At 37.9% G+C, this 16567-nt stretch overlaps 2 protein-coding genes across 2 annotated transcripts in view; one reads left to right on the top strand and one right to left on the bottom strand.

Moving 5' to 3' along the window:
• The window catches only part of LOC118330560 (protein phosphatase 1 regulatory subunit 1B-like), a 12934-nt gene extending 989 nt beyond the window's left edge, over positions 1 to 11945 (top strand). The window contains exons 2-5 of the mRNA XM_035665147.1: positions 6471 to 6554; positions 7756 to 7831; positions 10521 to 10649; positions 10748 to 11945. Of these exons, the coding sequence (XP_035521040.1) occupies positions 6471 to 6554; positions 7756 to 7831; positions 10521 to 10649; positions 10748 to 10881 (423 nt within the window). The 3' untranslated portion in view covers positions 10882 to 11945. The remainder of the gene's footprint in view (positions 1 to 6470; positions 6555 to 7755; positions 7832 to 10520; positions 10650 to 10747) is intronic.
• Positions 11946 to 13126: 1181 nt separating this feature from the next.
• On the bottom strand, positions 13127 to 15238 carry LOC118333126 (phenylethanolamine N-methyltransferase). The gene is made up of 3 exons (XM_035668665.1): positions 15067 to 15238; positions 14272 to 14482; positions 13127 to 13565 (listed from the first exon to the last, which is right to left on the bottom strand). The coding sequence occupies exons 1-3, from the start codon at positions 15236 to 15238 to the stop codon at positions 13127 to 13129; spliced, it is 822 nt and encodes a 273-aa protein (XP_035524558.1).
• Between the last annotated feature and the right edge of the window lie 1329 nt (positions 15239 to 16567).

Genomic DNA, 16567 nt, shown 5'->3' with positions numbered 1-16567 from the left:
GCAGGAGGAGCAGGAAGAGGAGGAGGAGGAGGAAGTGAGAGATAAAGCACTGTTAGTAATATTATAAAATGAGATTATGTGCTTGAGAAATAATACCCTTACCACATCTGTGAAACAAAACAAGAAAGGTCACATTGTTAGTCATACGTTGCAAGGAGGTGGGTGAGTATGTTATGTAAAATAAATAAAGCATAACTGGGTTATCTGTAGCTTATGCTGAATTGTTCCAAAGCAGTGCAGGTGAAACATGCTGACCTGGTAGTATAGACATTGTGTTACTGAAATAGTGCAGTGTGAACAGGAATAATGTTGGCCTGTGCAATATGGATGCAGACCAGCATTTAGTCTGGCAATGACAGCCCATAAAGGTCATCAAGGTAACACTGAGGAACATTTGGATAACAGCCAAATGTAGGTTTATCCATTACTTCCGCTTTTGAGACAAAAAAACATCTTAATGACCGGCTGCTACTTGAGCAGGTGCAATATCCGTAATCCTCTTCCCAGTAAAAGATTTTGAGATTTCATGGGGCTTCTGCTTGGACAGCTTGTTTCAGCCTGGAATGTAAAAATAAACTAATAAATCAATAATATTCAGGCACTCAAATATTTCTCACACATCTGTTGTTTACAGCCCAACTTGCAGTCTCGAAGGGTTTGCACTACTTTACTTTCTTTAAGCCTTCTGTTGCGTTTTTTAACCAACCCCATGTTGATTTCATGTCAAATCTCAGCATATAACAACTGAAACCCTTTTGAACACTATGTGGGTTAAACCAACTCTCCGCGCTCCGTTAAGTTAAATACTTCCTTGTGCAAATTTGTTACAACTATCCAGGAAAGGTTCACATTACTAGTGCAGTTCATTATTTCCATATAGTCTTCAGTTCTCTCCTTCCAACATACATTTCAGCCTGTAATAGCTCATTGACAGCACCATGTCAGCTGAGTCAGTTTTTTCCCTATAAGATGTTCTGGGATTTTGCCAGATCAAGATCCAGTAAGATTACTGCAAATCTTCCTCCATAGATCTAAGGGGAATCAAAGCAGCAGCATTTCCTGGTAAAGCATGCAAAAGGCTACAAAGGTTCTTAAGTCATAATATGTTTTAGGATTTGTCTTCTTATAGCCACTGAAGCAACCCTTGTGTTGCAATGAACGGAAAATACTTATAGGATCACCTGTTGCTGAAAATCATAGTGGAGTAAATACAGCTGGGCAGTTAGAGGAATTTCTTCATGCTTAACATACCAGCAATCCAGCTGAGGGGTCATTCAGCTGCAAAATAAGTTTTATAATTGTTAATTTAGGCAGTCTGCATGAGAATCCCCCCCCCCCCAAACCAACCTTTTCTGCCACGCTGGTGATTAGTAAAACTGCCTACTGGTCATGTCATGTGGGATAATACTCAACTGTACTTGAGACATGTCTGAATGCTGCAAACCACAACCCTCCTTCCTGGATAATTGACCCCAGCATGTTGCTTCTGGGAAACAGCTCCTATTCAGAGGACTTTAACGGTAGCTGACCAGGAGCATTTCTTTTTCCCCAAACCACACTGGAGATTTAACTTTCACAAATGCACTTGTCACTTGACACCTGCCCTGTAATCTGCCACTGCCCTGCTTAGATTCTGAGGATTTGGTTAATGAATTATTTACCCAAGCATGACTGCTCAAGAGTCTGGAAAGTTGTTGCTCATCAAGGTCATAGTCACATCAACAGCCCTGGGAGAATTGCTCAAGGGTATCTCATCCCTTTGTTGCTCTCATTAAAAGCTGACCATACTGCCCCTTCCCCACTGATAGTGACTAAAACCTGTGTGAGTTTAAGTGGTACCAGCCCACACAAAAGGGGGTATATGTGAGTTCTTATGTACAACATTTCCAAAACACAGCGATAACATTAGCATTTAAATGGAAAACATGGAAAAGGAGACAGGTAGAGAGATACGGAGATAGAGTAGGAGGGAATGAATAAAACAAAGTGTTGGGTTGATAAGAACAAGAGGGAGGAAAAAAAGAGAAAGATAACTGACAGAAGGCATGTAAGAAAGGAAAAGAGAGAAAAAATATCATCAGCCAAGGAGATGACTGATTAAAACCTAAGAGATTAGCTGTGGATGACTGAGGCCTGAATCAAGGGCAAGGACAGCTAATGCGAAGAACAAATTTTTACCGCAGGACAGCCAAGAGCTCTGAACTTCACAGAGTCTTATTTAACAAACTCAGCATAGTCCCTTCTGCTCCTGTTAACACATTATTCCTATACACAGAAGGTGATGTCAGAATATATGTCTGGTTAGCAAGTAGCAGGGAAAAAAACACATTTACTTGCCATTTAGGGAGACAGGAACTCTAGTTAAATGTAGAGGGTTTGCATGGGAAGTTTCCAGTTTCAAGTACATATGTGTGCAGTATGTGTGTGTGTGTGTGTGTGTGTGCGTGCGGACCTCCCATCCCATTAATGACTGTTGAGACAATTGCTTCAAAAAGATTGTACTTAGAGTCAAGCTGCCTGGTTGATAAGGGTTAAAAATCAGACGTGATGTTCTTTAATCAACTCTCATCTATTTTTAGAAATTCTTCACTGGAAAACAAAAAGGTCAAACGGCAATAGCGGGTTCCATTTGTCTTTTCTTGAACATCAAATCAAGCTCTACACAGGATTATTCACCGAATAAATTGAAAGCATTGTATGAACAAAAGCAAGGGATTTATGCTTTCACTGCATGGTCTTAATTGTTAAGTGGATAGGTTATTTCTGTATAAACGGCTCTTTGGGACATTCGGCCCACCCAGTGCTGCCATTGTGCATTATAAACATCCAGATTAATGCATTGAAACTGAATGTTAGGTAACCACCAAGGTCACACCTACCAAAAATGAGGTGGGGGATTAAACTATGCGATCACTATACTGAAGTCCTGCGCTGCTTTAAGTCCTGCACATGCAAAAACACACATCAGACATGCACAGTTGGTGTAGAGTGTTTGGTCCAGCTGTCCTCACTTTCACTGGTCACGGCATGGTGTTGTGTGAGTGGTCGCACCAAAATGAATGACGTACTTTGCTGTTTTTTGATACAGCTAACTTCACATCAAGTTTTATTAACCAGATATTTTTTTGTTATAGAACCTGTAACAACAAAGTGTTGGTGTATAAAACCTTGAGCAATAGTTCAGTAAATTCACATACATACATTTACTCTTTTGGCATGGAACAAAGTAAAGCATTAGGTCTTTTTTTAAATTTGGGGTTTTTAAGCTGTATAAATAGGCTTGTACAAAAGACAGTGTTTTTAGTGAGTTGTGATTAAATTGGTTTTCAAACACACCACACTGTCAATTGAGTGCTTGAAGACAGTTTGATGTGTATGGCCACTGAAACAGCCATTTAGCTATTTGAGTAGAGGACAGTTGTCATTGAGAAACTTAGGTACCTAAAGAAAAAATTCTGTAAACTTCAGACAGCAGTCTAAGTTTGTTTAATGAAATTAAAGTTTGTAGTTCCTTCATGCTACACACATAGAGAAAGACAATCAAATTCATAGAATAACACAAAAAGTAAAAAAAATAAAACAAAACAATATTTGCTGTTATTTATATACATACACGTATACAATCAGCAAATAATTTTAAACTGCATCGTTTGAATTTGCATCATGTCAACAGCAGCAACAGAATAGTGATGATAATATGGTTTCACTAAAAATAAACTGCGTCCATCCACTTTGACTGTGTTTGAGCACCAGGAATCATCAAATTATGTCTTAAAGGGATGTCTGATTCAATATTTGTGTGCTGTCATCCGAACCAAAACTAAATTATTGAAACATTATTGGGTCAGTGAAAATATGTCTAGCAAATCAGGATGACGGGTTCAATAAATGTTTAAAAATTAATGAAAACAATTCAGCACTGTACTGAGAGAGCTGCTGGCAACCCTAACCCTACAATGATAAAGCAAAAATCTAAATAAACTCCCAATAGAAGCCAAATTCTACAATCCAGTAGGTTACATACAGCTGGGGAAATTAATCCACTACCAAGTAGCTGCATGTGCTGAGGAATGTCAAACAAATCAAATCAGTCTTGCATTGCAGGTCCACTGAGCTACCACAGGTATGTACAGACATTTCAGAGATGCACAACAAGGATGGGATGAAAATACTATGTTCCCTCTAGGTGCTTGACCTTCTGGCAACCATGTTAACAAAACACTCAGAAAAGGTCAGCGTCTGCAAAGGCTCTCCGACAGGTGCTTAACCTGTGGTTTGGGCCTTTGACTGCACATGCTTTTTTGCTGAGAGATGTGTATATGTTTGTCAATTTGTGTGGAAACCGCTCTTGTTTGTTAGATTACCACATTAAAATTTTCATGTTGAGACATTTTTGACCTCTAATTGAATGCCTTGTAATTCAGATTTAAATTTGCTCCCCACAACGGCAGCATATTTAATTCTAGTGTCTGAATGATGAATATTTATGAATCCAGCACACAGAGTGAAGCAGCAGCAGTAAGAGTTACTCCAAAGTGAAAGCTGCCCACACATTTCATGCCTACACTCTCCGCTGTGATTGGCTTGGCAGCCACTGGTATTTCACAACTTGTATCTCCCAACAATCTTATTACCATAACACATTACAAAACAGAGAGAGTGATGAATCTATTGTATATTTCATAACACGTTTTGTTATTGTTATCCACAAGAAGGTGTTTTATTATTGTTTATTTTACTATGAATAATCAAAGGTTAGTGTAGCTTAGACTTAAATCATGAATAGGTGAAAATTAAATTTTCAAGGGAGAAACTTTAAGTATTGGAAACAAAATGTTCTATTGTCAGTACTTAGAATGCTGATTGGCCCCTGTAGGGTACTTTAACACTGTAGTTGGTTGAGTTGGACTCAATTTTAACTACTTTTAATGCTTTTGGGTAATTTAATCAGTAAGAATGTATTATAGTCTATAAACTAATATATATATATAGATATATCTATATCTATATCTATATCTATCTCTTATAAATAAAGTTAGGACTATAGCTGTGAAATGTTGTGTGGTAAAAAAAAGTACAATATTTCCCTCCAATATAACCCTAACCCTCTGAAATGTAGAAGTAGAAGCATAAAATGAAAATTCTCAAAGTACAAGTACCTCAAAATGTGTGTAGGTGCAATTTAAAACAACTATTTAATTACAAAATTTTTTGAATCATCACTTTTTTTTATTACATATTATTTTAAAGTTGTGTTACATAAGAGATTTTAAAGTTATATTTCAGAACATTTCATGTCAGTTGCATAACTGTTGGTTTCTATGACTCACTCTGCTTCACACAAAGATGTGGATTCAACAGAAATGCAGATGTAGAATATCTGTCCACAGTATGTGATCTGAGAAGAAACATCAGGTTGTAAGTACACTAGTATAATACATCTGTAGAAACCATAACCATGACTGCAATAACAGCCAGAGATGATATATTTTTAAACCTTAAATGCTGATTTTACTGAAATTGTAACTGAAAACAATCTTCTATAATGAAGTCATGTTTAAAAGCATGAAACCTAAGAAACAGAACACCAACATTTAAACAAGCCACCACCCAGCACTAATCAAAGAATGTAAGAGGGCTATTATTTGGTACTATGTTCAAGAGTGTTAAGTTGAAGTCGACATGCATCTAATGGTAAACTGGTAAAATTACACATCAGACAAAAGAATTGAAAAGCCTAAATGATTACAACCAAGTGATGGGAACACGCAGTAACATAGTAAGCAAATTTAAGTAATCCAGTCGCCATCTATAACAAGATGTAATCCTCATTCAGGACAACAATCTTTCCAATGTTGTTATGTAACAATATGCATTGTCTCATTGCAAAAAAAGAAAAACCTCTGCAGACATAACAACTGCATGGCTGAATAAATGTCACGGCTGGTGCAAGCAAGATAACAAGTATACAGAGGAAGGACCCAAATGCAGACAACTGAAGCAGAGTTTGATGCAGTTCAATGATTTGCACCAAAATGGAGGTACAATGGCTTACAGGATGTTGACATGGGTCTAAACCAGAAGAGCAGTACAATGCGGGCTAACAAATTCAAGGGGACAGGCAGAAAATTCAAGTCCAAAAATAACAGGTCTCAGGTAAAACACATGAAACACAATACAGATACAAAATCTGGAAAGCAAAGACATGAATGTGATGCACTTGGTAACACAACAACAGCTGATGATGGTATGATGACGATGATGGAGTGGGCCAGGTAACTGTAGGACTCATGAGAAATGGGAACAGGTGTGTAGATGATGAAATGGATATCAGTGACACCTTGTTCTTATGGATGGGACTGTTTGTATAAGGTTTTGCATAACACACACACATATGCAAATATACACAAATTCACACACAGAGAATGATTTGATACAAACTAAGACTCTCCTTTTCTCTCTTTGCTAAGATTCGACGTCGAAGGCCTACACCAGCCACACTCTTCAGATTGACAGACCCACCGTCACCAGAGGAAGACATTGGCCCTCACCAGGTAGATCAGCTGGTGTGCACTATTTGGGACTTAAACACACACACAACATAATGCAATGACAAGTTTGCCTGTTCTGAGTAAGGCATGTGAGTTTCTGTCTCATTTTGCTATCAAGCTCTATATGTACACAAAGTGTAGCTTATTCTCTAGGGGAAAGGGATTCTGGGCAATGTTGCAAATTTGCATTAGAGACCGCTGTATATTCTGTGGGATACGAGTGAGTGGGTGCACACCAAAATACTACATTCCCGTCTGAGCCCATTCTGTATCTGTCATGGATGTGTGTACAAAGCAAGAGGATTGAGGTCCTAAATGCAGACAAACACACAAACACATCAAGGAGGTAGTGAATGGAAGTGTGCTAAAAGAAATGTTTAGGAAGATGCTTACAACTGGCAACAAGATGGCAGTCCAAACTGTCAAACAAATCCAAGATGGCATATCTGGTGAGAAGTCAGGAACAGGTCAAAACACAGGAACAGGTAACAAGAAAGCAAGAACAGATACAGATGACAACATGACAAACTGGCAAAGGGCTGGTGAGCTTGTTATACACACTAATGGACTGAGATAATGAGAGGCAGGTGTGGTCACAGGTGGGGATGTTTTAGAAATGTGAACAGATGAGCAGGTGGATGTGGGAGTGTGGTGAACAGGATTGGTGGGAGAGTCTGAGGGCATCTGGTGGATAGGTGGAGAATGGCAGGTCTAGAAAATGCAGGGCCTGGTAAAATGAGAAGAGACCAGGACACAGAGGCACATTGAGCAAAATAAGTACAATTTAGCCATCCATTATGACAATAACTCAGTGCCAGTAATAGAGGTCTTCCCAAAAACGGGACAAAACAGTATCAATGTAAGTAATGTATATTGTGCACTAAGTTTCATTGACTCTGAATCCAAAACCTAATTTTGACTCTTTCCTTTGAATGCGACTGACTGTAATTGTTTTGTTTATCTCTAGTATCTCTCTTGTATTATACTTTTTCCTCTTCAATGAATGTCTGCTGCTTTTCTTCTATAATGCTAACAGTTAAAAAAATAACTAAATAATAGCAATATACTATATTTTGTGATTTATCTGAGGCTACAACACTTCACCGATATAACACTAAAACATATAAAATACAAATATGTTATATATTATATGTTATATACAATGTTATCTATCATTTGTCATTTGGATGTTTTACATCTGCAGTGGGTTCTGGGAGAAAACAGAGCCTTGAAAGCCAAACTGGTTCACGCATCAACCTACCAGCCACCCTCACTTAAAGGTAAATGCAACTGTCTTGAATGAGTTTGTGTGTGTTTCACATATATGTTTTAATTTACATAACAAATTACACAGAAAGAAAGAATTTGTGAGACTTAATTCTGCAGTGGCAACTGCCATGTGGTCTATATCTGTTTGGAATACGTGCATATCCAAAAAACACAGTGAGAGGTGTGTGTCTGTGTGTGTGTGTGTGTGTGTGTGTGTTATGTGAGATTAGGAGCAGAGACAGCTGTGAGTCTGTTCTGGATCATCCTGGATTATAGGATGGGCTCACAGCTGCAACATGGTCTCACACACATACACCCAGAGTCACAAAAATATAAACACAAAACATTTATATTTGATATAAATATACATATAGTATATTATTATTCATCTACTGTGTTGTGGCAGTTGTGAATTTGACACAATCATAACTGTTGCTGCTTAAAATGTCTACACTGTTTTACTAAAAATGTATTGTGTGTATGATTGTTTAACATCATCATGATGTTAAAGGCCTATATTTTTGTTTTACATAAACACAATCCATACCAGATCACCCACATGTTATTAGTGAAATTAAATACTGAAATACCAGAAATACCTAAAAATGCAACCTTATAATACTCCAGATTCCTGACATCCATCTATTTATGATGCATTTTTCAATGGGGCATCTTATTTTGTTGAACCAGATCTTAATAATCAGTAGTAAAACACTGTTGGTCTGTCTGGCAAGGAGAGTTTCCCACCTCAAGTGTGGCCCAAATTAAAAAGGACCAGTAAGAAAAGAATCTATCCATATGGCTTTGCCTTATTGTACAAAGGAAGGGTTGGATTATTTTCACTGAAAGGAATTAATATTACTGCACATTAGTGCCTGGCGATATACCAGATGACCGGATATATGGGTTTAAATTTTCCGTATGACATGAATTTGTTATATACCACTGCTCATATGCTGCTGTTACTCATTTGTTTCTTGTGCAATAGAACATTTGAGAAATATCTCTTTAAACACTTTTTAAAAAATATTTTTTTATGTAAAAATGAACAATAAAAATAGTTTACATTCAGATTCCTTCATATATTGTATCATTTTATGGGGCCAAGCAATCCCTGTAGTACTCAAAGATTTCAGCGTATACGGAATGACATTTAATTGTTTTTATATACTATGTACTCCTAACAGTAGATTAAACCAAAAAGTCTTTATATAAAAAAATACCATGATGTACAGTGAAACTGCCCGAACCTCCACCAAGGAATTTTTGGCCATACCTCCCAGCACTACTGCACATAATTCATATTCATGGTAATTAAGCTCATCATTTATTTGTTCTTTTGCCTTTCAACAGACTGCCATAACATCCCCAGAACATTTTGTTTTTGCTGACCTTGTTTTAACTTCTCATCTTGCAGCAGAGATGTATAAGTTTACTCCTCAACCACATTACATCCCTGTTGGGTGTGTGTTACAGGTGCAAACAGCCTCATTCTACATTAGAAAACTACTCATATAAAACAACCAAAGAGCTAATAGAACAATGGCCAAGCATCAGGGTGAAACACAGAATTTGTCCAAAGAGACGCATATTAAGTATGTATGATTGTAAAAAGAAAAGTTTATATATACCTTAAACAGGACTGTATAAAAATGTCCTTAAAATATTCTAATTTTACACAAACTTCCTGCAGTTATTATGATCACTGTTAATGTTATTGTTATCCCTTGAATATAATATAGTAACATCCATAAAATATGTCAGTCAGGGCTTGTCAGTTTACTCAGTGATAGAAAACAGGTTGCTTAAGGAAGAAGGTGGGTGGTCTTTAACAGTCTGAAAGGGTGTTGCTGGGTGTGGTCAAAGTTAAAACAACTGCCAACCAGAGAGGCAGTGAAACATCACCCAGGTGATAGGTTATTCTTTAAAGCTAACATAAGATAACATAAGACACTGAGGAAATTCATTCACTATTAAATAGAAATAGAATAGAAAAATACAAGATATAATGAAATATAATGAATAGGGGGGAAAAATAGAATATGAGAGATTATATAAAGCTTTTTTATACAGATGTGATTGATATTGAATATTGTACAGGTCACAGCAGGAGGTAGTGGCATGGTATAAAAATAAATAATTGGACAGGACTACTACTACTATGAATATACAGTGCAGGTCTAATACTAATAAAGTGCATGTAGGAAGTTATATAAATATAGCAACTGCTCTCATAGTGTTTCTTTCGGCCATAGCAGGCAGCTGTTTCCACGTATATTATTATTTAACCTTACCTGCTTTGGAACCAAAAGTTTAGCAACTAGCTGGCGAATATAGTGGAACATTTAAAACCTTGAGTTCCAGACATTTTCCTCAGGGGTTGATAGAGACCAAAAACAAGATTTATATTTATCAGGTGACGAGAAACGTGACTCTAAATGAATGATAATGATGCTTCGTAACTAACTGGGTGTGTAAAAAAGCAATGTCTGCTAACCGGTTTGCCATATCAACTTCAAAGGTGTTGATATGTCAATGTTGTGTTAACGACTTGTTCCCATTAAATATGTAATAAATAGCAAAAAAGTAAATCAAAACATACATAATCTCTTCCATCCCCATATTTATCCATTCATCCATCCATCATATGCCCATTTAAGGATTAACTGATCATTTCTATGTCCTTATTTTTATTTTTAGCTGTCCAGAGGATGGCCCAGGCCCACCTGTCCTCCCTAGATATGTCTTCTTTGGACAAAGAGGAGCCCTCTTCTGGGGAGGAAGAGGAAGAACGTGAGAAGGAGATCCAGCAGACAGCATCAGAAACAAGTGGGTTGGACAGATCTTTCACATTAAGCCATTTATCTATCTTATGCTGGCATTTGTACCACACATAGACATTGCTTAAAAAAACCCTTTCTTGTCAGATCTAAGAGAAGAAAGCAAACCAGTCAGGGATCAGTGTGCTCCGCCGGCCAGTTTCACAGGAAGTGCTGATCTCAGCAGTCACCATGGAGATGAAGAGGAGGCCAAAGAAAGAGATGAAGGAAAAGGAGAATGACAAAAGAAGAGGACTCAGATGGAGAGTGTTAGTGAGGAACAGACTTGCATAGCGCACATGTGGGCCATATGTGTGTGTGCACGGGTGTACGTATGAGTGTGTGTTATTTGGGTCTGTGGGTGTGTGCATGCATGTGACAAAAGAGTTTAATGTGGAAAAAAAAGGGGGAGAGGAAAACAGACGGGCCTTGAGGAAGGTCAGAATATTAATGAGCAGGTATGAGGAAAAGTTTAACCTGAGACTTGTGAAGGAAGTCACGTCTTGGTCGGCCAAGGAAGCCAAGGCTAAATCCCAATCAGCCAACAGGTTCAACAGGATTCTGCGACTTTCTCTTTGGGTAGTTTTTCCCAGAAAACTATATCCATGTGTGAAGAATCTGATTTTGGCTAGCCTATGTCACTGAGTGATACTGGTGCTGAAACACACAACTCAAGATAAGACTTCCATGTGTTACAAGAGGTAACAAACTTACATTTACAGTTCACATATACACAATCTTATGCATATTTTACATGTAAGATTCAATTTTATCTGTAGTCTGAAGTGATGTTTGAGGGCCCTGATGAGGTTGTTATTTTATAGCATGTCTCATACAGTTTGGCCAGAGGTTGTGGATTACTGTAGTATATAATACACTATATTACATGATATACTTGATGAATATACAGTACACAGTAAACAGGTGGAGAGCCAATCCCTGTTGAAATTTAACCCAAAAAACGACACTTTCAGTTTGCTTTCCTCCACCTTGTAGACATATGCATGCAAGGTCAAGGAAATCAAAGGAGGATGGATTACAGATTAACAGTTTGAGTGCAGTCACAGCCATAGCAGGTCAGATTACATCATATCAGACTAATCCAACTAATCATGATAATGCAGCACAGTTTTTCTGGTTTAATATTATGAACAGGCTTTTTGTAACATGGCGATTGGCAAACATGATCTGTTTTGGGATGACAGAGATGATAGGTGGCAACTGAAAGAAGACCTATTTTTTAAGTGTGAACCTTGTATATAAATTATGTTTTGTGTTGGTTGCTAATAAAACAATCATAATGGACCATTGGCGTTTGTGTGATTGTATGTCTGTAGAATTAATTTGTAGGAATGTACAATGCTCCAACCATTTTGCACAGGAAAATAAAAGGCTTTATTTGTCATTTCAGTTAACACCTGGAGTCAACATGTAATTTGAACATCACAAAGTGTATGCATTTGAATATAGCAAATGACATCAGAGTTTTATTAAACGAGGAGCCGTGAACACGTTTTCGCACTTTTATGATCTTTGTTCTTGTCCATTTGTGAACAGCCTCGGATTAGATGTACCAAAGACAGTTAATATCCTTAAAGATTATCCAAGTTTAGTTCTGTTTTGGGTTCCACGGTCGATATTTCGTGAGCAACTCAAAATGGCCAAGTAGTGATGCCCAGTGTTCAATACTTCTAATTACACAATCTTATTCTTAGAAGATTGATAACATAGCAAATATTAAGATTAACCCATGGAACTGCAATGAGATGTGTTTTCTAACACATCGATACTATCAGATTTACACTGCTTCCACCCATCTCGGCCTCCATCTATTTCAAAATCGACAAGAGGTTGACATCAACATGATGTTACCATTCTGAGATAAGAAAACATCATGAAATAAGCATTGTTTTAGCCTTGCTTCTTTATTCGCTTTATCACAAATTACAAAACACAATAGGCCACTCATCAACCTCTTAACTGAATAACAGTTAATTGAAAAGAAGTATATAGTATATCAAAATATACTGTTTATAAACAGCTGGGAAATTGCTATGTTATGATATTATATGATGTGCTGAAAACCAAAAATTGAAGCATTACATTCTTGATGCTGTAGTTGCTGTGTTTGAACTGCAGGAGGCAATGTGTGATTACATTTCTAACAATGAGAGCTCTTCTGGCAACAAAAGGGAATGTCAGTACTATTCACCCTCAGAGAATCAGCAATATTAGCAAAATTATTGAGTATCACAAAGCATCCTCTAGCCCAAAACAAAACTAAAAACACAAATATTCGTGGGTATTATTTTTACCAATAACAAAACATTATTGGTAAAAAAATATAAAAGCATTACCAACAATTGTTTGCTGTGCTTAAGCATGCATTTACCTCGGCTTAATCTATAATACTTTCATCTGGATAGCTATTTCTTCGCTTTTAACTGTAATACCTTTCACCCTTTGCCTTTTCTCCCTCTTTATCTTTTAATCCTTTCTTGCCTTTGCAAAAAACACCCCAGTCACATCATCGACCCCCACCCTCATGTCCTGAGGCAGTGTGTAAACCTCCAGCCTGATCAGGGTGTAGCCGCTCTCCTTCAAACTATCACAGACCTGGGCCTCAGTCAGTGGGACCACAGGGATCTTTACGCCAGGCCCTCCAAAATAGTAACTCTCTCCCAGGGCTCCGATGAGCAGGAGGTGGCCACCAGGCCGCAGGAGCCTACCAATGTGGCCCAAGGCCCTGGTGAAAGCAGCCAGGTCAGGGCTGACGCTCTCCAAACAGAAGCAGGACACGAGGCAGTCGGCACCTGCTGAAGGAAGGGCATCATGGGCCAGAGGCTGAGGGCAGTGCACGTCAATGGGGAGGATGTCGGTGATGACCTGACGTAGCTTAGCAGCTTTCTCTGTCCATGCTGAGGGCCTGCTGGAAACAATATAAATGACTCGCCACATTACATATGAGACTGCTACTGTAAATGCACAACACAGCATTATTCTAAACTACACTATACTCTACACAAGATTTGGTACAGACATTCATTTTGGTCCTACTATGATGCTGGCAACAAGCATTGGATGGATGACCATCAAATTTGGTTCATCTCTCCCTCAGGATGAACTGTAATCAGTTTAGTTAACCTAACACCATCATCAGGTAAAAACTGTTCATTTGTCCATTACTTTGGATGATGGTAAACATTTTACTTGTTTAACATCATCGCATTAGCACTGCAAGCATGTTAGCATGCCAATGTTAGCTCAACTTCACAAAGCTGTACACCCTAACTACACATTAAGTTTGGTTTATGAATATGTCTTTATATGCCTTCTTGTCAAACTGACTCTCCAAATCAAGTTACTTTTATTATTGTCACAATAGGGACAGTACAAGGATGATTTGGGCTCAATGAGAATGCCAGAATAAAATGTGAAATAATTATGGCTTTTTAAAGAAGATGCCAATTATGAGCTAAAAATGTTACCACAAGGTAAGAGACGAAAGGTAGTGTAGAATGCTATTGTTATTGTTTCACAATAAAGAGTAATTAACAAATGTTAATCATTAGTGACTGAGATTTCCAGATATCTCAAGTCTTCAAACAGGGTTTAAATGGACCTGGTCATACCGTCGTCCCTCCAGCTTGCAGACGTGCTGCAGGTACGGAGTCCAGTCCAGGTTGCAGCCTCCATCATCTTGGAGCCAGTGCTTCAGCTCCTGCCTGTTGACCTCCAGGTAGTCTGTGAGGAGCACCTTGCTGAAAACCTCACAGCCACTCAGCACCTGGTACAGGGTGGGGCCCGAACCTATGTCCACTAGCAGCTCACCACTCACATCGCCTGGAAAGAGGAGAAGCGACACTCTGAGAAAGACCTAATGTAGTTCTTTGCCCAAATATCTTGATTAATATGCAGCTCCTATTCAAATATATTGACAATAGAGAGACACAATATTTATTATTTATTATTAGCATTATTGAGAAATGATAACTAAATCCAAACTAAGAAAAATAGTTTGGTTTTGAGGAATAATGTGTGGAATATGAAGAAAGATAAATTAAAAAGAGGAATATGGGCCTAAAAAATGTTTTTTACATCAAGCAAATTTAAAAATTGCAGCAACTACTAAACCCTGTGTCACATATTCTGGAAATGCTTGTTTCAAATCACGTCTGATGACACAAATGCAAAATATATATTTATTGGATTATGTTTTTTTTACAGTTCTCTCTTTCATTTAAATTGATGTATTTGGTGTGTTTGGAAACCTTGAGATCTAGATTTTTTTTTTTAAAACACAAGATGCAACTGAGAATAAAAGAGAAATAGGGAGTTGTTATATTAGATTTCAGAGAGTTGAGTGAGAGAGAAAAACAGAGAAAAAACAAAGGAATAAAGTTTATATGATCCATCACTCTCCTTACCTTCATTGAAAGCCCTATGCAGGCATGCCAGTTTCCACGGCACAATGCTGTCCTTTCTTTCAAAATCAGCCCGTGGTGGCGTGTAGTTATACTGTAGATACGCTGCGGGATCAAATCTCTGGTAGTAGGCTGCCATGGCCGCTACTCCACTCGCTGTTCTCTTTTCTTCCATCCTCCTGTTTACTTTTGTAATACCTCTGTTTGGCGGTCAGCCTTCAGGTGCACTGCTACCCCATCAACCACCTTATATACCTGTGTATGTATGTGGGTGCGTCTGTGTCATTATGTGTGTGTCTGTGCTTTGGCTACTCTGAGTTTCCTGGGGAGAGATAGCAATCCTGTTTTTGGGCCCGTGTTGCTGCCTGATAGCATTTGTTCTGTTCACGCTCCCTGCCCCGAGGCACTGATACCATCAGATCAGGGGGCTTCCTCCAACACTAGACCCACTAATGGACTCCTCACATGGCTTTCAGGTCTTTCACCCACCTCTCAAAGGCCCTCCATATCTGCAAAATCATTCTACAGTGCCCTTTACACACAAACAATAGACAAAATTTGGTCTCAGGCAACCCTGTTTGAAAGACACAAACAGGTCTATCTCTAGGACAAACATTTCACTTTGGTGATGTTTGTATTGACGACAGGCAATATTAGATCATTACAGAATTAGAGGTTGACATAGGGTGCACAGGAAGAGGTTTATTATTATTATTTTGTGCAACAACTTTCAAAGTATAAATGTTTCATAAAGTCCATCAAAGAGGAGCAAGATGATAGCCAAGAGGAAGAATGAGCAATGATATATTTTGGTAGTAAAAACACAGAGTTAAAATGTTTGGTGTAATTGCATATTTGTATGTTGGAGATTAAGTATAAGAACTGACACACAGATTAAAGTTTTTAAACTGAAATAATTTAAAAGGGCATTTACCCATCCACACAAATAAATTTAAAACACTAATGCAGATTGGGAGTAACAATAATATAACTGACAGCAATTGATGCTGATACTCTAAGGGAGTTGATGACTGATTACTGCTTTTCCAACCTTGACTACCACAGAATGAAGAAGGGCTTACATCCAACTTAGTCAGTTATTCAATATCACAAATGTCATTCTTGTGATGAAATAAACACATTTTATGGCCTTCTTATTAACTTAAATCACAGAAATGTGTAAAAATAATAAAGACCTTCACACTAATTTGATGCTGGTTTACATTTAAAATGTATGTATAGACAGTGTTAACAGTGTGCTCTATGACATGAAATTAGTTCCTCACATTTATTTTCAGTTTTAACAGACTAAAAATCTCCTCACTTTACTGTACGTTCAGCATTATATTTATATTGTGCCGGGGAATGACACAAATCTTATTTATCGCTCCATTAAAATGACTTTCTAAATGTTGAAACCACTAGTCACAGTGGCCAGCTGACAAAACAAGGAGCTTCATCCCCTGATTGAATTAATTTTCCATCTATTCCCAGTGAATCCCAA

This window comes from Morone saxatilis, unplaced genomic scaffold, assembly GCF_004916995.1.
Source record: "Morone saxatilis isolate NCDOM2014 unplaced genomic scaffold, NCSU_SB_2.0 Contig1, whole genome shotgun sequence".
NCBI classification, from domain to species: Eukaryota; Metazoa; Chordata; class Actinopteri; family Moronidae; genus Morone; species Morone saxatilis.
This window is presented reverse-complemented; position numbering and strand designations above follow the sequence as displayed.

Excerpts from the sequence above, each read along its gene's own strand:
- LOC118333126 (XM_035668665.1), bottom strand. The coding sequence starts at position 15,238 with ATGGAAGAAAAGAGAACAGCGAGTGGAGTAGCGGCCATGGCAGCCTAC. Across the intron at positions 14,483-15,066 it reads GCATAGGGCTTTCAATGAAG|GCGATGTGAGTGGTGAGCTG; the intron begins GTAAGGAGAGTG and ends TCCTCTTTCCAG. Across the intron at positions 13,566-14,271 it reads TGCAAGCTGGAGGGACGACG|GCCCTCAGCATGGACAGAGA; the intron begins GTATGACCAGGT and ends TGTTTCCAGCAG.